The 24,826-nt window shown below is 40.4% G+C and overlaps 2 protein-coding genes across 6 annotated transcripts in view; one reads left to right on the forward strand and one right to left on the reverse strand.

Annotated features, from left to right (window-relative positions):
• On the reverse strand, positions 1 to 24,635 carry slc8b1 (solute carrier family 8 member B1). 4 transcript variants are annotated; one of them, XM_085961746.1, is made up of 16 exons: positions 24,500 to 24,635; positions 23,457 to 23,679; positions 20,253 to 20,405; positions 18,291 to 18,343; positions 17,147 to 17,205; positions 14,172 to 14,276; positions 13,297 to 13,464; positions 13,055 to 13,165; positions 12,504 to 12,560; positions 11,980 to 12,113; positions 10,978 to 11,119; positions 8,788 to 8,909; positions 4,769 to 4,922; positions 2,948 to 3,028; positions 2,791 to 2,855; positions 1 to 908 (listed from the first exon to the last, which is right to left on the reverse strand). In XM_085961746.1, exons 2-16 carry the CDS (start codon positions 23,661 to 23,663, stop codon positions 720 to 722), a joined length of 1,800 nt encoding a protein of 599 aa, XP_085817872.1. In that variant the 5' UTR covers positions 23,664 to 23,679; positions 24,500 to 24,635; the 3' UTR covers positions 1 to 719. The 4 variants fall into 4 exon arrangements, with proteins under 4 accessions (XP_085817872.1, XP_085817874.1, XP_085817871.1 ...); XM_085961748.1 differs by lacking the exon at positions 24,500 to 24,635 and adding an exon at positions 24,315 to 24,434; XM_085961745.1 differs by lacking the exon at positions 24,500 to 24,635 and adding an exon at positions 24,191 to 24,263.
• plbd2 (phospholipase B domain containing 2) overlaps positions 24,470 to 24,826 on the forward strand; it is a 38,227-nt gene continuing 37,870 nt past the window's right edge. Inside the window, exon 1 of one of the 2 annotated variants that reach the window (XM_085961751.1) lies at positions 24,470 to 24,560. In XM_085961751.1, coding sequence (XP_085817877.1) covers positions 24,553 to 24,560 — 8 coding nt within the window. In that variant the 5' untranslated portion in view covers positions 24,470 to 24,552. The remainder of the gene's footprint in view (positions 24,561 to 24,826) is intronic. The other variant, XM_085961753.1, reaches the window with a different exon arrangement.

Below are 24,826 nucleotides of genomic sequence, written 5' to 3' on the forward strand. Positions count from 1 at the left end.
CACTTGTAAAAATTAAAAATTTATTTAACATAAATAAAAAGTTGCTGTACAATAGTGACTATCATGGAATGCAAAGTTCAGTTCTGAAGTCAAGTGTGGTCCCGTGGGGAAATCTCACTTGAAACAAAGCAAGTATTTCCCTTCATTATTAAATCCGATTCATTCAGTAATGTGCAGAATGTCAAATGAGGTAACCTCTACTGTAGTGCAAAGTGCCCCATTATCCAAACAATAGCATTAAATTCAATTAAACTAGTGAAGCTTAGATCAGTGGCATGTCAAGTTTGATTTAAATTGAGGGGGAAATCCCTGCCCTACTTGACACATCTAATGTAGATGGAGCCACTATAAATTCCAGCTTCAGAAATGAAGCAGTGGGTGAAGGCAGCAGGGGGGGGTTGTTGTGCATGAAGGAAAAAACAGGAACAAAATGAATCAGGTTTACACTCCCACCCTCCAAAGTGGACATTATTGCAAAATAGTAAAAAAAAGTGAATTTACTTGATAATTCAGAGTTTAGCCAAATAACCACACGATAGTTTGTGAAGTCGAAATTAATGCGCAAGTTGTGTTCAGTACAAGACTTTTTCCCCCCTCTCCAAAACAAAGTTAGGTTTCAGACATCTGACAGCAGAACTATAGTCTAAACATGAATCCATTGTGTACAAAAATATGATAAACAATTTGTTCACATCACCCCATACAAGTAGCTCTAGGTTTTAAATATGTATAATGTTAGCTTCAGTTAATAGTGCTACAAGAATGAATATTATATAATAAGAGATCAGAATAATGCCATAGAATCGCTTGAGTTTAAAACCTTGAACTGGGATAAATATAAATGACATAATGAGACTTAAGCCTAGTGATCCAACTAGAATCCAATCCAGCAGGCCATCATGCTTGATCTGGGGAAAAATAAAAATGAATGAGTAAATCTGGCATCACAAATTATAATAAATGGAGCCTTAATACAGCTGTATGGTGTCTTTTGAAAAGAAATCTGAAAGCATTTGAACATCTTCAAAAGACTAGCTAGGTTTAGATGTACAATTCACATGCAACATTAGTTTGGAGTGTTGCAAATATGGAACCAAGATTAGATTATAAAATATGGAACAGGATCATAGGCAGAGGGTTGCCAAGTAGGAGAATAAATAAGCCAAAGGTCATCTTTTGCAAAGGGGAAACGCTACTAGCAGGCGAGGACTTCGTGCCAATTAAATCACATTGCTTTTGAAATGCTGTACAAAAGTATCATTTTATTCCAGCAATGAGCTGCTAAACATAAAAGGGCAATATGAACCACCCTGAATGAAGCATTTCAATCTACCACAAACATCCTTCAGGTATGGATTAAGACAAGTGCAGGTTTAGATACAAAAGAAGTTAAATTAAATCAAAAAATGCTTGTATGGAAGTATCAGGTATTTTAAAAAGCACATCCAAAATCCTACAATTTCTGATAGGAATAAAGAGATTAACATTCATGACTAAAGAATCTCACATTTTTAACAGTAAACACAATCAGATGCTGTGCATCCAGTTCAGGAAACACCCCAACTCCACCAATTCTGTATGGAATTGAGCACAAAAGTTATACACCCAGGAGAGCCACAGGTTAGACAACAGGCTTTTGAATGTAGTGCATCATCTCTCCTTGACCACTGGCCTTCAGTTATTCACAATCCTCCTCCAATGCCTCTCTGCTATTGTCCCACTCCATGGACTGTTCTGGCTTTGTTCCATTCTCACTAGAGAGAACTGTAGCTAGAGCATCTCTAGAAATGGCTTCTCTTCCTGCACCATTAGCTCCAGTCACCCAGTCCCTCTAGTGCTACATCCTTGAGGCCCCTCTTACTCATCTACATGCTGTCCCTTAGCCATGTCTGAAGTCATGAGATCAGCTTTCATGTGTACAGACATCTCAGTCAGACTGCTTGTCCAAAATCTAGCCTTGAAGTTTTGCCTTCCTCCAGTTAAATTTTAGGAAGAATGAAGCAATTGTCTCTGGCCTCTACCACAAACTACACTCTTGCCATTGACTCCCTGGCCACTACCTCAAATCTAGGCATGTGTTCCAGCCCGAGCTGAGCTTCCAACCTCATATCCTGTCACTAAGATCCACTTCAAGTCCTCAAAAGTATTTAATTGCCTGTAAAGCACTGGGATGACTGGAGGTTGTGATGGCACTGGAAGTCTCTACTTCTGCTCACTTGCCACGGAAATCTTCATTTGTGCCTTTGTCACCTGTGTGTCCTGGCCTGCCTCCCAGCCTCCACTACTTCAACTCATTCCAAACTCTGCTGCTTGTATCCTATCCCACACACTCTTCACCCCTGTTCTCAATGACCTACATTGATTCCTGATCCCTCAACACCTCAAATTTAAAATTCTCATCCAGTCATGCCATTGCCTCACATTCAGTCGCAAACCACCCCAAATTTTGACGAGACTTGTGCATCTTTTCCCTCCCACCATTAGCTATGCCTTCAGCTGCCTAGGTCCACTCTGAAATTCCCCCTAAACTACACCTCCAAGCTTGGTCACTGCTCAGCATTTGTTTTCCTTGCACTTAAGCAGTGGGGCTTATAATCTACAGCAGCCTCAGTCATACTGCATACATCACTTAACCTAGAGTGTAAATGCTTTGTAGTTTTAAAAATGTATATGACAGAAGGCAATATTGAGCAATAGGTTTTGATGGTCACTGAAGTTTAGCTTTACTTTTCAAAAAAAGTATACAAACATGGTACAAAATGGTTTCTCAGTGATAGAATTGGCACGTACCTCAAGGACATTATTATTGTAGGGCATCTGAAATAAGGAGCTTAGGCCAATACCAAACAGCATATCTACAACAAGAGTTAAGGAAGCATACAACTGGCAATAGCCATTAGAATTTATTGAATACAGACAGGAACCCTAAAACAAATGCAAAGGATACTAAATATTATTCCACCAAAGCATGCAGCAATAGCCATACGTGGGTACCCCTGCCGGGCTATTGTGATGTCAGAGAACAAATCTGCAAGTTCAAAAATAAATTGAACAAAATATACCTTTTTTTTTTTAAAAAACAAAGCCTTCCTACACCCAACCTCATTTTTCCACTCAACATGCAAATTTAGCACCATTACATATGGATTTCTAGAAACCCAACAGTTGTGTACAATGTTCCAAAACCACCATCCATCTTAAAGCAGAGTGGGGAGGAGGTGGGGAGGAAACAAGCATCGACTTCAATAGTTCTGATCATTGCCATTGTTCCAAACTGCCTTGCAAAAAAGCCAGAGTCTTAACTGACAGAATATAAATCTTACACACCCCAATTTAAAGATTAAAAATCAAACTATGGCCTTAAAAACCAAGCTATATTTAGTATTTATTAAGGTTCTCATTTGCTTCAAGTGCTCTAGAAAGACAAGACTATAAAACAGAAATCAAGGAAAGGAAGCTTAAATTAACATAAATGATTGACACCTTGACTCAAGGAGTCAGTTTGGTTCAGTAGCAGCACGTACTTCAAGCAAAAGGCAAGGAGGCAACACCAAGCGAGTGCTGCCATTATCAGAGCTGTTGCCAGTCAGACACTAGAGGCCCAGTCTGCCTATTCCAGGAGATGTAAAAAACACATCTATACAGTGCCTTTCATGACCTCAATGTCCCAAAGTGCGTCACAGCCAATGAAGTACTATTTTTTTTTATATAAAAAGTGTATATATTATAAATCTAGCCAATATGCACAGAGCAAGGTCCTGAAAACAGCAATGAGATAAATGACCAAGGAATTGGTTTTTGGTGGAGTTGGTTGAGGGACAAATGTAGGAGTGTACACTGGGAGAAACTTCCTGCTCTTCTTCAAATAGTGCTACGTATTCTTTTACATCCACCCGAGGGGCCAGACAAGGGTCGAATTTAATGATTAATCAGAAATACCTTTATAAACGCAGCACTCAGTACTGCAAGTGCCAGCCTAGATTACGTGCTCAAGTCTGAATCAGGAGAGAGTGCTACCACTGAAGCAAGGCTAAAATCTTGATCCCAGATCTGATTGGAATAATTCCAAAGTGTAAGGAGTTCTTCCCATATTGTGACCAACATTCCTCCTTCAACTACCATTAAGCAAAGACTTACTAGTCACCCCATTTATTGTTTTTGTGCAAATTAAGAGTAATGTTGGAGGACATAGAAGGTGCTTATAAAAACACATTTTCCTCTTCTGTTGGTCAGATATGTGCATTGAACAGGACTTGGATACTGGATTATGCCAGTGATCTGCAGTTGGTCAGTAACAGTGAGGCATTCTAATCTTGTGACTACAAGTCTTTAAGACCATTATACTGGAGTCATATTCAAAGTCCAGTTCATCACAAAATATTTGAAATATTAAAAGTTAGTTGCCATTTGTCCTTCCCAAATAGGGAAAGAAAGTTAGTTCAGTTATACATTTTGTTTCATGAGCATTAAACTGCCTTTCCAGCACATTTAGAAAACCTAGTTCATAGAGCCCACTGCCATAGAAGTGTACAGCACTGGGAGGCCATTTGGTGCAGTGTGTGCTGGCACTTTGTTAGAGCCATCCAAAACTAAGCCCACTGGCCAGCTTTCTCCACCTACTTCAAAATGTTTATCTACTCATTCTCTTAAGATGCAAAGGTCTCGGCCCCAACTATTCACTGGCAAAGTATTCCATTAACACTCTACAGAAGTTCTGCTCAGCTTCTGACCCCTATTACAACTTCCTCAGCTAGAGGAAATACCATACCTCCAATACTGTTTCCCCAGGCTAGTAACGTCAACCCCAGAACAGTATTACTCAGGTTAAAAATGATTCCAAAGGCACGCAAGAGATTGACAATCTCAGTGGCTACACTGTTAATCAGTACGATACTGAAGAGAAACCCAATAAAAGAAAATACCTGAAAGAGAAAAGAAAACACAAATTTATACCATATCTTGCAAGTACAAGTTTTATAGCTGTGATGAACAAATTAAAGCAAGACAGACTCAAGATACTGTTCCAATGCATTATAAAAAGGACAGTGCATTTATGTGAAGGTTGACCACTTAACATAGGACACAGGAGCAGGTCATTTGGCCCCTCGAGCCTGCTCCGCCATTCAGCAAGAACATGGTTGATCGGATCTTGGCTTCAACGCCACTTCCTTGCCTGTTCCCCATAACCCTCGACTCCCTACCATTCAAAAATCTGTCTCTCCACCATAAATATATTCAATGACCCAGCCTCCAGGGAAGAGAATGCCAAAGATTCACAACCCTCAGAAGAAATTCCTCCTAATCAGTTTTAAATGGGTGCCCCCCTTATTCTGAAATTATGCCCCCTAGTTCTAGATTTCCCCCACGAGCAGAAACATCCTCTGCATCTACCCTGTCAAACCCCTTCAGAATCTTGTGTGTCAATAAGATCCCCTCATTCTTCTAAATGCCAATGAGTATAGGCCCAACCTTTCTTCATAAGACAACCCCTTGATCTCCAGAATCAACCTTGTGAACTTTCTCTGAACTGCCTCCAATATCCTTCCTTAAATAAGGAGACCAAAACTGTATGCCATACTCCAGGTGTGGTCTCACCAATGCCCTGTACTGTTGTAACAGAACTTCCCTATTTTTATACTCCATTCCATTTGCAATAAAGGCCAACACTCCATTTGCCTTCCTAATTACTTGCTGTACCTGCATGCTAACTTTGTGATTCATGTACAAGGACCCCCAGATCCCTCTGTACCTCAGCATTTTGTAATCTCTCCCCATTTAAATATTTATTATTCCTACCAAAGTGGATAACCTCATTTTCCCACATTATATTCCATCTGCCAGATCTTTGCCCACTCAGCCTATCTATATCCTTTGAGATTCTCTGCATCCTCCACACAATTTGCTTTCCCACCTATCTTTGTATCATCAGCAAATTTGGCTACATTACACTCGGTCCCTTCATCCAAGTCATTAATATATAGATTGTAAATAGTTGAGGCCCCAGCACAGATCCCTGCGGCACCCCACTAGTTAGTTTGCCAACTGGAAAATGACCCATTTATCCAGACTCGTTAGTTAGCCAATCCTCTATGGAAATATATTACCCCCAACCTTGTGAGCTCCTATCTTGTGCAGTAACCTTTTATGTGGCACCTTATCAAATGCCTTCTGGAAATCCAAATACACGACATCTACTGGTTCCCCTTTATCCACCCTGCTCATTACATCCTCAAAGAACTCCAGCAAATTTGTCAACCATTATTTCCCCTTCATAATAGTCAAGCAGAGTCAGCATGGTTTTATGATTTTCTAAATGTCCTGCTACCACTTCCTTAATGCTAGGCTCCAGGACATTTTCCCCCAATGACAGATGTTTGGTCTATAGTTGCCTTCTTTCTGTCTCCCTCCTTTCAAACTTGTTTTGGTTTATGCAAGCAAATAAAGAGCAAACCCAAATGGTTACAAACTCCAGTTAAAGTGCTTAAAAAGTCAGATGTCAAAGCCCAATTGAGGAAAAAAAGGGTTAAAACTTGATCTAGTGCAAGGTAGACTTAAGCCACCAGGATTGATGAATTTTCAGATGGAGCCCACCAATACAGTTGGGATTTATCAAGATCGCTGGAACCACAACTGAATTATTAAAGGCCAAAGGTGCTCCAAGATTAAAAGCAAGACAGATTTTCACTGATTAGATAAGCCACATTCCCTTGAATATATAAAAACACTATACCTGTTTCCAGCAGACTAAAAAACAGACAAGAGACCAAAGACAAATCAACCAAGAGGAAGACTAGGAAAGATCCAGCAAGACCATTCTAGAAACAAAAATGAGTACAACAGATGCCAAGAAATGCAGACAGAGGTTGAACAGTACAGAGAATCCAGCAACAGTTAAGGTGCCCAGAACCAAGCCAAGAGTAAATATAATTGTACACTTTTTATAGAAGCATAAATGGATAGCAAAAGGCTACATGTGGTAAGAGGTCATGTGACAAGCTTTTGATGCAACTCGTGCTAAATAGTTGTGTTGATAAAGTAAAATCTAACCACCATTTGAGCTGTTGAAATTCCAAAAATCAAGTGATGGCCAATAATACATGTGCAGTGTTAGGAAAACAGTAAAAATACAATGTAATGTCATTCATTTCACAATCTCTGGCAAGCTCAAGATTTAAGTGGTTATTCAATCAATCAGTCTTGATACACAATTATATAGCATCACATTTACCCTAGACATGAAGGCAAACTCCAATATATTTCCTACATTGTGGGGCATCATGCCAGGAAATTCCAAGTCAATTGCCCATTGGGGTATTGGAGGTAAAAACTGAGTAATTCAAGAACCAGGTCGTAGAATCAGAATAGAACAGCTCACAAGTCTGTGCTGGCTCTTTTGAAGAGCAATCCAGTTAGTCCTACTCCCTGGCTCTTCCCCCATATCCCTGCAATTTTTTTCCTCCAAGTATTTATCAAAGTTCCTTTTGAAAGCTACTACTGAATGTTTCCATGGTTCTGTTGCCAACCACCTTAAAATCTGTGCCTTCTGGTTATTGACCTTTCAGCCATTAGAAAAAGTTTTTATTTAATAAATCCATCATGATTTTAAACACCTATCAAATCACCTCTTAGCACCAAGGAGAACAACCCCAGCCTATCCATGCAACTGTAATCCCTGGAACCATTCTAGTAAATCTCTTCTGTACCTGTTCAAAAGCCTTCACGTCCTTCCTAGGGTGTGGCGCCTAGAATTGGGGACAACTTCAGTTGGGGCCAAACTAGTGTTTTATAGGTCTAGCATAACATCTGACTTTTGTACTCTGCCTCCATTTATAAAGCCCAGGATCCCATGTTTTATTAACTGGTCTTGCCATCTTCAAAGATTTGTGCACAAGCAGCCCCAGGTCTCTGTTCTTGTACCCCCTTTAAAATTCTACCATATGGCTTGTATGGTCTCCTCATTCTTCCTACCAAAATGCATCATCTCTCACTTTTCTGCATTGAATTCATCTGCCATGTGTCTACCCATTTCCACAGCCGGTCTATGACCTCCAAGTCATTACTATCTCCCTCACTTTACTACACTTTGTTTCTGGGTCATCTGTAAATTTCAAAATTGTGTCCAGTCACCACTCACCCCCTCCCCAGTCATTAATGTATACAAAAGCAGCAGTGGTCCTAGTACTGAACCCCTGGGGGGGGGGGGGGGGGGGGATCACCACTGTATACCTCCCTCCAGTCTAAAAACAGCCAACCACAACAGTTTTCTATCCCTTAACCAATTTTGTAATGATGCTGCCACTGTCCTTTTTATCCCATGGACTTCAATTTTGTTAACAAACCGATTATGTGGTACTTTATCAAACATCTTTTTGAAGTCCATATACACCAATTGCACTGCCCTCATCCACCCTCTTACCACATCAAAGAACTCCAAATCTAGTTAGTCAAACAAATCAGTGCTGCTCTTAGTCCATACTTGTCCAAATTTTCTCCTGCCTACGTTCTGCCAGATTCCTGCCATACCTCAGGAGAGAATGGCAGGGACCCATTTACAGCATTTAACTAGTTAACTGGTACAAGGGGGGGGGGGGGGCAGTAAGGATAGAGGATAAAATTGTAGGGTTTCTTGGAAGCCAAGTGGCCTCCCTCATCTATATTTATCTTTTGGATGTTTAGATCTGAAATTGATTTCTATACAGGGGCACAGGTCCAAGACACATTTGACCCATATGCTTCATTCAAAAGAGCCTTGTTTGAAGGCCTGGAAACTCAGAATTGATGGCTTACACAGTGATACTTTGGTGGTTCCTCATTCTTTGTGGTGAAAAAAATCAGCACTGCTAAAATCAACGTAATCAGCAGAACAAGAGCCCAGACAGGAAACTGGCCATTGATGAGCAGCAAGCCATCTGACAACATGGAAACAAAAATGCTTCAGTTAAGGCATCACATGAAAACTGCAAGTTTTTTTTTTTTTTTTTAAGTGCTAAAACAATCAGTACTGCATAAGATTAGAAATAGATCTTCACAAGTTTAGTACAGCACATTAAAGCTCCAGCAATAATTAAATGCACACCCACCATTTCCTGATCCCAGATATATCCTGGGGAAGTAGCACGTAAATCAAGAACTTCCTAGTGGAAAGCACAACAATGTATTTATATAGCCCCTTTAATGTAGTAAGGGGCTTCACAGGAGTGTTAACAAACTTGGACAGCCACATAAGGGGAAAAAAAAGACATGACTAAAAGCTTGGTCAAAGAGGTAGGTTTTAAAGGAGTGTCTTAGGAAGGTGGAGGTGTTTAGGAGGAAATGCCATAGCTTAGTGCCTTGGCAGCTGAAGGCATAGCTGCCAATGGTGGAGCGATTAAAATCAGGGAGGTGCAAGAGGCCAGAATTGGAGGAGCGCAGAGATCTGAGGGTTGTAGGGCTGGAGGCGGTTACACAAAAGAGGATCCTAATGGGTGGCATGGGCAGGGTGGAAGTTTCAGCAAAGCACAACTTCCAGCAGAACGCTCACCTTCCACACTTTGGCTAATAGCCCACGAGAGTGATCCAGGATGCAAGTTCCAACACCCATACTTTTGCTCATTGATCCGTTCAGTAATGGGCCCAGGAAAAACAAAATGGGTAATTGTAACCTAACCAGCCCAGTGGGAAACAGACACGGTCAGACTGGCCACCCCTTTTGCACCTTGTCCAATTTTACTTCCCATTGAAGTCAAAAAGTAAAGCAATGAGCCACTGATCTGATGCCGTTCCAAAACTTACACAGCAGCACAATAAACTGGATACAGAAATCTGAACTGCAGTTTTTTTTTGATTTTAATAAAGTACACTGACTGGATTTAGATTGATAACATTTAAAACTTTTTAAATCTAGCAATAAGTTTATTTCCCCAAATCCAATCCTAAAGCAAGATTAACAGTTTACTTGCATGACATCTGTTCTAAGCCAAGCCCACAGGCCGACGTTCTAAAATTAGGCAAAGTTCACACTTTTATTTGAAGTTTCACCCATGGCACAGTATTTCTGGCTTCTCATCACAACCAGAGACTATTCCTATTGTATCCTCAAGAGGCTGTTCTTTGACTATTTGTTATTCTAAAAAGGTAGAGTCACCAGGTAACAAAAATCAAGATTATTCAGAAGTCCTGTTAAAGTGGCAGTTAAAGTAGTCATTTATTTGAGGCAACAGATGAGGGTTTACTAAAATTTACTTATTGGTCAATTTTTTTTTTTTTTTTTATAAATATAAACTTCAGGGGGTTTTTGCACAGGCAGGGCAAATTTTTTAAAAAAAAGCCACTCGATTGTCAAAGTTAGAGGCCCAGGCATTTTAATTCGTGTCTCATCTACATGCCACAGGTCAGCTGCCCATCCAAAAAGTGGCTGCTGGCCAGCAAGACAGAGTTTGATCATCCAGAGGACACTGGCCTCGAGCCAGCACCAAAAAGGAGGCTTCAAGCAGGAAAGTTGTGAGCAGGGGTGTCCAGGGAAGGGGAGACAGAGACTTTCCTCGTGGGGTGCAGAGTAGCAGGCTTGCTCTTCTTAACCCCACATGAAAGAAAAAAGTTTGTCCTCTTACCTTAAAGGGACTCTATCTGCAGACCCACTTCAGCTTGGTGGGGGAAAAAAAAAAGCAGCTTCCCACTCGGGCACGAGTCAAAACACAACTGGATCTTTGACAAATAGGACACCGATTTGCATAAACTCAAAGCCCCTTACCTGCTTAGAAAAAAACCTGGCACCGTCAGGAAAGGCAAGTAACCCCCTCATTTCCAAATGGCCCAATTGCCTGGTTTCTGCCAGGCAGGGCAAGGTTAAAAATAAACCTAATTTTTCTAATTTAGAGGCAAATCCCAACTAGAATTACTTGGTGATCTAGAAGTTTCAATAAGTGTGGCTGGCCTCATACCAGAATCACAGAATGGCATTGATTCAAACAAACAAAAACAAATCTTAAAAATTCTTACAATAGCCAGATTTAAATGTGAGGAAACACACAAGTGAGCCAGTAATAATTTGTAGACAGTTCAAAGGCCGCTTCCAGTTATGGTCTTCCTGGTCTAAATCCACCACAGGTATGCAGAGTAGAAGCAAAAATTCAATTGGCAGCTAGACGAAAACAAAAAGGTCACAATGTAGAACCAAATTTGCTGGGATTTTTGCATTTACTGTACTAGGCAGACTGCCAAGCCTAAAATGAGGAAATTAAAAACCACATCACTAGCCCAAGGGGAAAAAAAAAGCAGCAAGAATGGAAACAAAATCTCAAGGCTATGTTGAAATAGGCCATATCCACTACTGGAAAATAGATGACTAAAAATCAGCACTGAAAAAGTGTGATTTGATGCAGATAACTAACTGGCATGCTGTAAGATTCTTCAGTGTGTATGGAAGGAGAAAGGAAGGAGAGGTTGGGGGGGGGGGGGGGGGGGGGGGGAAGAAAGAAAGGCAGTCCTATTGTGGCAACTGAATTGTCCTAGTCTTACAAAATAATTGAGTTGTTTAAGCAGCACCCAAAACTATAGCCATTTACTTGGCAGCATGAATATTCCACAATTTCAATATTTAAATAGTACATTCCAAAAATCAGGATGTAAAAGTCAGAGCCAATAGTTGAAAGATCCCCCCCCCCCCCTTGGGAAGGGAAAACAAAGAATAGCAAGATAATAGGTCAGCAGCTCCCTAGGAAAGTGTAATGCATTGAAACTTGGGACCTCATCTGGCGGTTGCCTGCCTCTACTCCCAAAAGCATAATTAGGTCATTAGATACCTATGCAGTTAGCAATAATGCAGAAATTATAGGAAATGAAAGTCAAAATTTAGAAGATTAGTCTTCAAAGCAGCAATTTTACAGTCATATCTAAAGCCATGAACAACCCCACCTCCCCCATAGTTTTCTTGGGACACTCTAGAAGCCACCACAACCCTTCCTCCTAGTGAGCATCAAAAATATACAGAGTCAGAATCACCCTCAGAAATTTGAAAATCTTCCAGGGCAAGCGCTTCCTCCTCCATATTTGGAAGTTAATGGGGTTAAGAGAGTCCAAAAAAATGTATTGTGTAGATTTGGATTCTTCTCCAATTAAAGACTGATACTCGCTTGCTAAGGAAAAAAAAAAACACAATTTTGGTCAGCACTTCAAAAATGACTAGACTGCAGCATGCAAGAGGCATTACCAAATTCAAAACTCTAGAAGTGTTGCAACAGGTTTTACTCAGCCTGTAACATCACAAGCATTTCATACAATTGCAGCCCAAGTTATCAGTGAGGAACCATCCTTGCTATAATGAGTTTACAATAGTTTCTGAACTGGAGCACTAATGAAATTGCTCAACTAACTTGATAAATTACATAGATTATCCACTTGAAAGCAAATGTGGTTGTCCTACAGGAAACAGTTTTCTGAAATTGCAGAGTACTTTTATATATACATCCTTATGAAAATAGAGTACTACTTTACCCAGCTCTTGTTAGAATACAAAATGTGCTTACAGTCTTCGTGTATAGGTCTCCTGATACAGGATGGATTTGCATCCTCCACGTCACAGACTGAAAAATATAGTTATATTGTTCGTCACTTCCACCAATGCATACAGATACTGCCAACAAGTTTTTTCTTCTTGTGGTGAAAGACCTGGAGGATTGTCTTAACGGCTGCTTCAGCTTCACAACTTTTGCCATTAGTGAAGCAGAAATTACATTTTGTGTGTTTAAAAAAAAAGTTGGAGATAATTACTCCAAAAACAAGCCACTAGCAGGAAGTCAGTAAGCAGAGCTCTATATGCATGAACCCTGCCTTCTCAAATTAACATGGTACAATTAATAGCGAGTGGTGAGAATGTAGAAGTCACCAGATCAGACTAGTGGAGGGAGAGCAGCTCAATTTGTTTATTTCCCTTCCTACACCATGTTTGTGCTGCTACGGTAATAGATTTTGTAGAACCAAGGGCGGAGACATTGGCAGTCAATTCTGTGGTATAATTGGATTTCACAAGACAAAGATATCTACATGACTAGTTGGTTAAACAAGTTAATGCACTTACTTTCAGATTCAGTACTATAAAGGGAACCATTTGCCTGGTTCTTGCCCTTTTTGTAAATTACACTGCTTATGATCACTGTGAATACATAGACTGCATACAGAGCCAAGTAACCTATGGAAATAAGTATAAAACCAATTAATTCCACTCCTCTATAGTTAAAAAACCCTACATTAAGTGAAAAAGCTAAGAAATTAAAATTGACCAGTTTACTTGTAATCAAAATTTGCTCAAATATCCCTCACCAAGTGCTTGTCCCAAGTCAATGCTCCTGAAATAGAGGACTAGGAAAGTCCAGAAGACTGCAGCCATGTAGAATATCAAATCTCGAAGGAAGGGTCGTGATGCCACTGTAAATGGTCTTGCAAGGGCAACACCTCCAGCAACAACAGTAGTCACAAATATACCAGCACCTGCAAAGTTGAGGAAGTGAAAAAGGATAGGTTTGCAGAACTTCAAGGAAACACATTGATCACACAGCATCTGCTAATAAAAAAGTACAGCATTTTTACTATCTTCATGTACTTTTATGAGAAATTGCAGTAGTTCAGCAGCAAGTGAACTATAGGCAAGATCTTAACATACCCCCCCACCCCTCCTCAAAAAACCTACACAGTATCTTATTTTCTGATTAATTGGGACAAATTCATAAGCTAGGCCCAAGGTCCAGATTCTGTGATGTAAAATTCTATGTAAGCATGGAGAGAATTCAATTTTACTGAGCCAACATAGCTTCAAGAGGGCACTGAAAACATAGGCAAGTGCCATCACAGAAAAAACATCTTGCAAAACCTGCTCAGGTAACGATAACAGCACCGATGAAAGAATTTGCAACAGCCATTTTCAAGCCTGTAATATCAAAGAGAATCCAGCAGCACAGTCACACTGCAGTGTGATAGCACAAGGGCTCACCGATACACATGCCCTAATAGCTGGATCACACTTCCACATGGGAAAATGGCTTGTTACAAAAGGGAAAGGGGGGAAAAAAACCTGGACTTGGCATAATAGGTGAGTTACCAAATCCCCCAATAGAAACCCACCTTGAAGACTTAGTCAAAATATATTTTAAAAATACAGCCAAGTGAAGATCAAAGAACTGAAAATTAAAAAAACTTACCAAACAAGGCACCAATTGCTAGGTTTGCAGTTCTAGGATCAGAAAAGGCTACAATTGCACTGAATATGTCAGGAGCTCCATTACCAAGGGCAAGGAAAGTTACACCATGAATAAAATCCATCAAGAAAAAAAATTACAGTAGTCAAACATCTTTGCAAAGAAGTCTCAATTATTACCCAGAGATTAAAAAAATAACCTGAAAATGGAAGGTGCAAACAATTTATAGAACTGAAAACTAGGATGCATCTCAGCACGGTCAAGTATTGTATAAAGTGTTCACAAATCTGGAGCAAACAATCTGACGGTCCCGTTCGAGACAAACTGTCACAACACAGGTAAACAGCTCACTTGGTGATTCAAAGTTGTACATGTCAAAAAAAAATCACACAAGTGCAAGAATCTCCATTACAATACAAAATGTAATTAGATACTTTTACCTTTGACAAGCAGCTTGAAGAGTAAATTTATCCAACCATACATCTTGTTGCCTACCTTAAACTAGTCACTAGAAAAGCACAAGTTGATTTACATTTCCTTCTTAATACATTGACTTGTCAGCAAAAGCATACTTGAAGCAAATAGTGGGCTGTCCAGACATTAGCTTATACAGTTAAATGTTGTGTAGATGGCCAGCCAACCAACACTATTCTGTCTGGCTTTAAAACACAAGTCCCGGAGAAGTTGGTCTTAAGGATGAGAAACCTCATTAATTAGAGGAACAAGCAGTCATATTCAGTGTGGGTTAGAAGTCAGTTAACCCTCAAATCTGAATCGATGCATTGGTTACCTGAAGTGTACTGTTCAGAGTAGGGAATTTGAAGAACATGATTCCTAATATATTTGGAGCACATTAGATATGCATTAGAGACTACTGACTGTCGATTTAGAAGGTTTAAAAGCAGACCAACAGTGGAAGCGGACTATTGAAAAATACTGAAATAGAACATAATGCAAATCTATACTATGGACCAATACAAGCAGACGTCTGGTAATGAAGGTGACTATGATGCGAATCAAGCAAAGGCAAGCAATGTTGCAGATTGGGGGTGCGGAGGGAAAAAGGGCAAGCTGGATAGGATGTGGTTTGAAGCTGAACTCTGGATCAAGCAAGATAGAGGCTTATCTTGAGCAAGCAGCCAGGAAGGGGATAGACTCAGAGGCTATGAGGTAGAGTTTTTGATACTGGACAAACATCCTGGCTTTACCCTTGCCATTGTGAAGATGATTCTAGCTTAGCCACAACTTGATGTCAAGCAAACAGACAGCACTCTAGCTGGGTGGTATTGCCATATAGGAAACTATGCCTACAGATGATGTCACAGAAGGGCAGCATGTTGACAAGGAATTAATGCCTCCGGCAAAAAACCAGAAACCCAGCACGTCCCTGCTCTGCATGACTCAGCTGCACACGCCCTTGCAGCTGAATCATCAAAGGACAAGAGAATTTCTAAATATATTGGCTAGAAGTTAGAATTATTAACCCCTGACCATAAACAATGGCCCAGAAATTCAGGTCTCCACGGGTGAGTACGCACGGGGTACTCACCCGTAGGCCCAATGGAAGTGCTGGTTTCCTGCATGCGCGGGAAACCGGCACTTCCGTTCCCCTGAACGAATGGGTTCAGAGGTTGAACGCGTGTGCAGGAGCGGCTGCGCGTGTGCATCGAACTTACGTCTTTTTTGCAGGTTTTCCCAGGAGGGCAAGTCTCCAGAAGTTACACATAAAAAGCAGTCGCAAGGCCTGCTTTTTACAAGGTAAGTGGTGAATTAGTTAAAATATTTTTTTCCACAGGTTTATTATTTTTAAATACTTTAAAAGTTTATTTTTAGCCCCATTAGAAAATAAAATTTTCAAAAATTTAAATTAGTTATTTCATGCAATTTATAGTTTATTTAAAGTGATTTTTTTTTTTTTTTTTTTAAATTTACTTGAAGATTGTGATGTTTTGGGGCTTATTGTATTTATAAGTTTGACAGCCCTCCCCGTCAAACTTATGAATGAAGCATTCCGCTACCATTGGCTCTCCATGGCCCACGTGATCCCAGGGGACACAACTAACTGCACCCCTGGGATGCGCAAGCACTGCACGCCGGCAGTTGGAGGAGGCCCAGGATCACAATTCCACAGGAGCCCACAGCTCAACAGCCGGTGCGCAAGGCAAGTGCAGGTCAGGGGCTTACACCCGCAGGAAGCCTCCGACCCGAATTTCTGGGCCATATTATGATGTTCAATGGCAATCCTCAATTAATATTCTTAAATGCATAGCATCAGTGGTGATATAACTGAGAAATGGGGAAAAGTGTGGGGGTTGGGAAAGAGAAAAAAAAAGGGACAAAATAATAATATGGAGCATATCAAACTCTAGCAACACAGTTACAATTTTGAATTACATATGCAACCTTCATGAATATATCACACTAAAAACTGAATCATGTGGATTTTGCATGACTGCATTTACTGGAAGCAAAAAGTGAACATGAAGTCCATTACAAGAGAGCAAGACCTGCTTTAAGTCTAAATCAGACCAAATTTGAAGGTAGAGTAGAAGGACAGATATTCCACCCAACTCTCATAATTGACCTTGTGCATACAATCTGCATTCTCTCAAATTTGCTTATTTTTAAATAAAAAAAGATTTACTTACTAGACAAGCAATATCCTGAATAATGGAAAGTATTACAATACTTCCACCTTCTGAACCACAATTGCAAAGTCACCCTACTTTTATACAAGTATTTGATTCTTTGCATTGTGAATAATTGTGCAAAGTGAAAAATGAAATATAAAGTTAGTTTTAAAAAACTATTAAAAGCATAGAAGTTAGTTTGTATAATTATTACCATGTTAGCTGCCAGAACATAGGAGTTAACCACCATCTATATATGGCATGACATCTCTAGTAAAATAGATACAAACAAAGCATCACCTAATAAAACTAATTTCCAAGCACTTAGGTGATTAAAGAAAAAGGATACTGCCACATTATGCGACAACTTTAAACTTGCTGAGATGGCAGCCAGGTTAAGACAAAAACTAAAGATTAAAGAACAAGCACAATGAGTCAAGTCTGTAGTGCATTCAGAAAGTATTTGAAGATCAGAACTTACAATCTGTTAGAGCTATTCTAATGGTGTACAATTAGGAACATTACCCCCCATCAGTCAGTCAGTCAGTCAGTCAGTGAATCAGTAACTGGAGGGCATAAATTTAAGACCACCACCTAAAGAATGGAGCAGTTAGGAGATGGATTTTCTTTCAATGCAGAAAGTGGTCAGGATAGGGAATAGAAAGCAGAATCCATTTGTTTTTAAAAGGGAAGTGGCTAAATATTTTAAATAAAAATTTAATGAGGGTATGGAGTATGGAGAAAGGGTAGGCGATTGCACCAAGTGGATAGTTCTTTCGGCGAGCAAGCACAACAGACCAATGGCTTAATTTGTTGTAAAAAGACTACATACCTGGGTTTTTTTTTTTGGGGGGGGGGGGAAAGAAGAAGGAGAAAGGAGTGGAGAAAAAAAACTAGTCTGAAAATTTTAAACAAAAATTAGAAACATTTGAGAGCATGATGAGTTTAAAAAAAACTAGGTAGAGATCTGTAGGAACATGACCTAGTTCAGTCTAGTGACAAAGCAGATGAGGCAGAGACCATTAAATGTGAAGATACAAGGCTATGGGGAATGTGCATGCAGGGTAGTAGCATTGAGGCAGCACAATGGCCAGATGACACCTCTGCTGTAATCACCAGTTAATACTGTGGATTTGCAGCACCAGAAGTGCTTATTAGTTAATGGAACAGTTTCCAATTTCACCAAATCTAGGCTGGCTGGCCAACAATTCACTGCTACGATAGAGGATGCTCAAGAGGTTGGGGCAAATACTACTGTGAGCAGTACACGGAACTTGATTTGATGTAATTTAGCCTGGAAATGCTGTGTATTGCAGCACCAACATCCCCACTTTAATGTGCAGGCAGGTTAAGCAATATGACCTCAACAAGTGTGTAATTATGCTACATTTATACCCTCTAGTTTTGAAAACCCCAAGAGTAACACAGCAAAAGGCTCAGTATTGCTAGCAAGTTGTGCACAAATAATGCAGAAACGATAAAAGATACTTACAAATCTTCAGCTGTTGTTCCAAGGAACATGAAAAGGTAAAACAACCAAATAGCCTGTAAAAAGATACAGGAATACTTTTGGCCAGTCAATGATTAGGAAATGGGTTCACTTTTTAAAAAACCTACAATTGACAAGTCAAACATTGAGAAATCCAAATCCATGCCCCCACAAAAAAAATTAATTGAATACAAAAAAGTTTTACATTTTGCCCCTCGTCACCACCATGACCTTTTGTTTTGTACTACAATGTTAGTGGCTGAGTACAAGTGGTTTGGATTAGATTCAACAGGTTTCCCAATACAGGCTCAAATTTAAAAAAAAGTTATTCTCCCTCCAGGATATATTATGGTTAACCCAGTGCAGCAATAGGAAGCATGTCTTGGGTTTTATGCTGTTTTACAAATAGGGCAATGGAAGTTTTTAATGCATCTTTGGGATGGCTTTGAGTTTTTTGTTCTGTAACAAGGGTTCAGGGTAAATCCACATAGCTAGCTGGAATACAAATAGTAGTCACCAGTTAAGATCAATTAACACTTAATATTTATTGGTAGGTTACATGCACTTTTTGGACTGAGAAACTACAACTTGCACAATGGAGGCTAAGATAGACTATCACCAGGGTTAGTCACCATGCTTTTTCAATGTAATCATGGTTAATGGGCAATGCTATCCTCAAAGGTGAAAATATTCTTTCAAGAATAATCTTCTAATGCTCTTCTGTTAAGCATTGCCATTATATATAGATTGACCCACAGTCACATAGAAAGAGAGTGAGATGGAAAACTATGGGGGGTAGGTTTAAAGATATGACATTTAAAAAAGTTTGTAAAGTGAGGATTATAGCTAAAGTCTGAGGTTACTGACATGTTCAGACCAGAGGGTTGCAGGGCACCTTGGTGAACAATACAGGGTAGATTTTCAACTTGCTGCCCAAGTGTAAAACTAGTATTGCAGACTGGCCACCCATTATAGAAACTGCCCAATTTGTAATCAAAATCAAGGTCAATTCTTTGATTTCTTCTCCCCCAAAACTGCTCGAGGTCAACATAGGTCATGCATCCGCTGCAAGCAGCCCCCCTACACAATCCCACAAGAGCAGCTCAAGACAATGCCACCCTCCCCACCCCAGAAAGCAGCATCTCATCATACCAGCCTCCTATAGGGCAGATAGGATTTGCAGGTTGTGCACAGTCACATTCCACCCTGACATCAGTGATAAGCATCTTACAAGTTGTACAGTTAACCTATTTAAAAAGAACATGATGCTGACAATACTTATGATTCTATGGCAAATCCCTGTTATCAGCTCAGCCAACAGACAGATAGCACCTGCATAAAAATGTAATTACAATACTGTACACTGCTTTGTTCAATTTATGTGGAAACAGATTCCTCTGAATTGAGGATTCTCAATCTAAAGACTCCAGGCTTCACTTCTATTCCCAGCAACCTACAGGATATATACATTTCCATATTGCCTTTATTTCCCAGCCCCCACTCAAGCGGTTATGTGACTTTCAATAATCAGGTACTACATTATATATGCTGTGCATTTGGGAATCCACCATTTAACGCACATTCATATTACCATCATAAACAGGACAAGGCCTATAGGCAGTGAGGAGTATACAGCTTTAAATAGCAGTAGCAAGGTAACTAAAGTGCAACTCAAATTAAAACCACTAAAGATAGGGATTCTATAAAAAAGAAAAAAAGGCCCACATACCAGATTATACAGTAGCCAAGTGTCAAAGTACCAATGTAGTTTTTCTGGTCATCAGGAAGAGATCAGAACCACAAGACTAAAGTTATTGTCAGCAACAGTTGGCTTATTTTAAGTTGCATATTGTTTGGTGTAGATATGCACTGGAAGCAACTAGCATCACTTTAATCTAGTCTATAATTTAACAGGACGATAGACAAAAAAGTAGCATTGGCTCAATGCAAATAGGCAACACTTACATACAACACAATGGGCAATGGCAGCAGATCATGGCGAAACCCACAGATAGCCCCCTGGAGATAGTCAATAAAGCCGCTGTCAATTTTGCAGTCTTCCGTAGTTTTTACAAATGAACACCACTGAGACCCATTGAGCTGTAATACACTGTGACACTAGGAAATAAAGGAAATAGTGTTAGCTGATTCAGCAGTATTCAATTGGCAATGTAAACCAGGATAACAAAATCCATTCCATCCATTTACTTGTGCTTGTTCACAAATCGGTCAGGTTTCTTGACATTACTTGCAGTCAATAAAGCAATAAGGATATTAGCCTTAAATGTTAATTGCAATGTCAAAGAAGTTGTGGATTTCTTTAAAAGAAATAAGTTAAAGGTTTTGGCAGTTTTGTAATAGGAACAATGGGTGGAATTCAGCTTAAATTGTTGCTGGAACCATTAACATTTTTTATACTTCAGACATCATTATTCAAATTGGTCACTATATAAAAAAGGGTCAGCTACATCTTGGATAACTAATCACATCCTATGGAAACTGTTGTAGTCCACACACATCTTTGAGGAGAACCAATTTTGAACAAAAACTGACCAATACATTAAAAAAAAAATCAGACCTTGTACACTAGGAATACAATTTTAAACAGGATTTTCCCCAACCAGGACAAGAACCACAGAACTGGTGACAATTTATACTATTCACTGTGGTTTGACAGTTCTACCAGGAGCAAACACAGCAACCCACTTGCCAATGTAACTACTGGAAGTTTATACAGACAAAAAAAGGCAGAATGAATATGCTACATGCCCCATCTTCAATTCACTTGAAATGCATTAACTTACAGGACGCCCATTTAGGTTAAAATTGAAAAGATAATGGCCCGGAATTTGTGGTCAGCGGTGAGAAACAACAGTGCTCGCCGCTGGCCTTGAAGAAAGCTACCCACAAAAATCTAGAGATGTGTGGAGTGAATGTCACTCCTCCTGGAGTTAGTTTGAATCTGGCACCAAATCACCAAAACAACTCCTCAGCAATCCAGGAAGTAAAATACACAAATACAAACTTTAAAAAAGTTAACAACCATGTAATTCTCTCATATTAATGGAAAAATTTAACATCCCACAAATATAAAAATTAGCTTTTCAGAGCCAGAATGGTTGTTCAGCAGTCAATACGCCATTAAAAACCCAGTTACACCTCAACAAGGCTTCACAGAGGTTTAGTGATATTCTAGTGTAATAGGGGAAGTTTGTCAGGAACTACACGGTGATTTGAATTGATTGTGGGCATCCCACAGTGCAATCTGTGGAGAAGCGTAGAATCACTGACAACAACTTCTGGATTTCCACGTTATCTGTGCATGTGCTGTCTCCAGAAGTTGCAATCAAAATTTCTTCAGGTTGAGAGAAGTTATGAATTTTAAGTATTCGCCCCAAAGCAAGACATCTAGAGACAAGGCAGTTTTTTTTAGTTAACAACCCCTTCAAATAAAAAAACACTTAAGTGTTTGGATGGGATTGAGGTTTACTGTAAAATGTGCCAGTCTTGGCTCAGGTGATGGCATTCTCATCGGAGTCAAAGCTGTGGCTTCAAGTTCCACTTCAAAAGGATTTGGCACAAATATCTAGGCTGGCACTCCAGTGCAGTACTGAGGGGGTGATGCACTGTTGGAGGTGCCAGTCTTTAAACAGAGGCCCTTCTGCCCCCTCAGATGGACGTAAAAGATTGCGACTATTCATAAAGCAGGAGTGTTCTCCCTGGCGTCCTGGCCGACAACTGTCTCAACCAGCAGAAACAGATTATCTGGTCATTGTCTCATTACTGTTTGCGGGACCTTGCTGTATGCAGGTTGGTTGCCAAGTTTCCTGTATTACAACAGTGACCACACTTCACAACGCCCCGAGGTTGCGAAGGATGCTTTATAAATGCAAGGTTTTTTTTTTTTTTAAACCAAAACTACCAATAACCCTGTGTAAAACAGGAGATCTTCAGAACATTGGAATTTTTTTTAAAAAGTGCCATACATCAGAAAATTTAGATTAATCTAGAACAGAAGTTAAAAGCATGAAAGTTAACCAAAAAATGGTTTAAGCCACCCAAAAAATGAGCCCGATTAAACAAAGTTCCCATTAGAAATGGAGCATGGTTTACCCACCCCCGCCAAGCCAAAAGGGCACACATTTGTTTTAATGAGACAAGCCCATTTGAAATGGTCTTGTGTTTAAAAGACAAAAGTACTTTACAGATTACTTGGTATTTGGGATATGGGTTCAAATTCAGCACAAGAATTAAAGTCTTTTGCTGCAAGTCGTACCTTAAGACATACAAAGACTGAACAAAGTCTGACAACACAAAGGCAGTGGATGGGTTGAGAGAGGTGAAGAGTTAGAGCTGGACTTCATCAGCATACACGTCCAGGAAACTCTTATCCGGCACTGGCGTGGTGCCAGTTGATTAAAAAGTCCAGATTGCAGAGAGATACACTTAGCAAGGTACGAGAGCCCCGTACACAGCCACAGGTGCAGGAGCCCTGGTTACACGGCACTTGTGCAGGAGCCCTGGTTACACGACCACAGATCCAGAAACCCCAGTTACACAGCCACTAATATATAGTAAAACTTACCTGAACCTACTCCTGCATTTTGCCAGTAGAGAGATGTCCAGATAGTTTAGGTGCTGGTTAAGAGAGAGAGTTTCCTGTATATGGAAGCTGACCCAATTTCTTCAGATGACTCATCTACATGCTGCCCCTTAGCACAGTCAAGGATTGATTGCTAGGGGACGCCAGAGACAATGGTGCAGGGGTGGGAAGTAAGCCATTACTGGAGATGCTCTGGGTAAGATTGGAATCAAAGGAGAGCAGGCCACCTGAATTAGGCAGCAGGGGAGATGTGTTGGCAGAGGATGGTGCAGTTAAATCACAAAGGTTACTAGAGGTCAAGGCAGGAAAATGTCACAAAAGGGAGTTATTTGCGACTTTGATTAGGGCCACCAGTGCTGTGACAAGGGCAGAGACCAGAGTGGAGGGGTTCAAACGGATATATTGAGCACAAAGAATTAAAACACTCTCCACAGAACTCATTTCTCACAATAGTTACTTAAAGAACGGTTAATGGGATTTAAAAAACTAGAATACTGCTGAATCAAAAAAATTGCGTTTCGAGTCAACATATGCAATTTCACATACTACATTAAACAAAACAGTACCTCCAGAGTACCACTGCTCTCTTCAAGCAGCAGACTAAACGAACTGGCATTGAAAATACCACTTTTAGAAGAGCAAGGTTCAGTTTTTCCTGCAACAGTTCCAAAGGGATATGATTCAGCCGCCGCCAGGGGTTCAGCTACAATACACGTGACAATCCAGAGCAAGAGACACCAACAGATCACGGCTGCATCCCCAGCCATGGTCATGACTATAGCGCGAAATCTAGAGGGGAATAACGAGGAGTCAATACACTTTCAAATTCAGTTACCACCCGAGAGTTTACTAACTTTAAAAGGCTAGAAAGTAATTCAAGGAAACTGGTCATATCACAACCAAGCCCAGAAGAAGAGTTTATATTAGTGCGTATTAACAGTTTTCATGCCACGGAGTCTACTAATTTTTAAAAAAGGTTAGAAAGTTATTCAAAGAAACTGGTCATCATATCACAAACAAGCCTAGAAGAACAGTTTATATTAGTACGTATTAACCATTTTCACAAAGTGACAGCAATTCGTCCAAGCAGAAGATAAGGGGAGAACTACAACTCACGGATCAGCTATTTCCCAAAACTCCGGTGTGTGCACCAGGAAGTAAATACAACAAATAAGTGTCTAGGGAAAAACAGATTTACGCCATTAGTAAGTTTATATATACATAGTCAAAACACCTTGGCTCCTTATTCAGAGTTTCGCAAAAGTATCTAAATATATGTCCCGTTCTGAAAACCGCTTACTTCAGCTGCCAGCTCAGTGGCCTTGTACCCTACGCAAACCCAGCTGCCGATACCATCCTAGCTACAACGCTACTTCCTTTCCCTATTTAAATAAGTTCTGCTCCAATTAACCGGACCAATTTACCTTCGTGTGTGTCCACGTTACATTGAAGCAGGCACAGTTAAGTGTCACTTTATTACTGACATTCCAAAAGATCCAGGCTTCAATTCAATTGGATTTTTCTTCAAATGTATATATTTCCTTGTTGCATTTTGCGCTACAAAACATACGATCGAAGCATCCCATGCAAAAATATATATAATACAAACCAACAACTGCATGCATCCTGGTGTTGCGCAGAAGGAGACTGGATCAGATGTAAATGCCGAGGTTTGCAGCGAGTGAGGTGGAAGTTGGAAAATCAGAAACCTGCGGGTGACGTGAGCCCCGGGCCGGGGAGTGACGTGAGACCCGGGGGGGGGGGAGTGACGTGAGACCCGGGGGGGGGGGAGTGACGTGAGACCCGGGGGGGGGGGGGGAGTGACGTGAGACCCGGGGGGGGGGGGGAGAGTGACGTGAGACCCGGGGGGGGGGGGGGAGAGTGACGTGAGACCCGGGGGGGGGGGGGGAGTGACGTGAGACCCGGGGGGGGGGGG

Source organism: Somniosus microcephalus, chromosome 19 (assembly GCF_052327205.1).
Source record: "Somniosus microcephalus isolate GS21.2 chromosome 19, FLI_Smic_1.0, whole genome shotgun sequence".
Lineage (NCBI taxonomy): Eukaryota > Metazoa > Chordata > Chondrichthyes > Squaliformes > Somniosidae > Somniosus > Somniosus microcephalus.

What these genes read in the sequence shown, in the direction of transcription:
- slc8b1 (XM_085961746.1), bottom strand. Translation starts at nt 23,663, where the DNA reads ATGACCATGGCTGGGGATGCAGCCGTGATCTGTTGGTGTCTCTTGCTC. An exon ending in AACCACCAAAGTATCACTGT is followed by an intron (nt 4,923 to 8,787) that starts GTAAGCCATCAA and finishes TTTCTCTTTCAG; the next exon opens with GTATTTTCTTTTATTGGGTT. An exon ending in CTGGGGAAACAGTATTGGAG is followed by an intron (nt 3,029 to 4,768) that starts GTATGGTATTTC and finishes TTGAACTTGCAG; the next exon opens with ATTTGTTCTCTGACATCACA.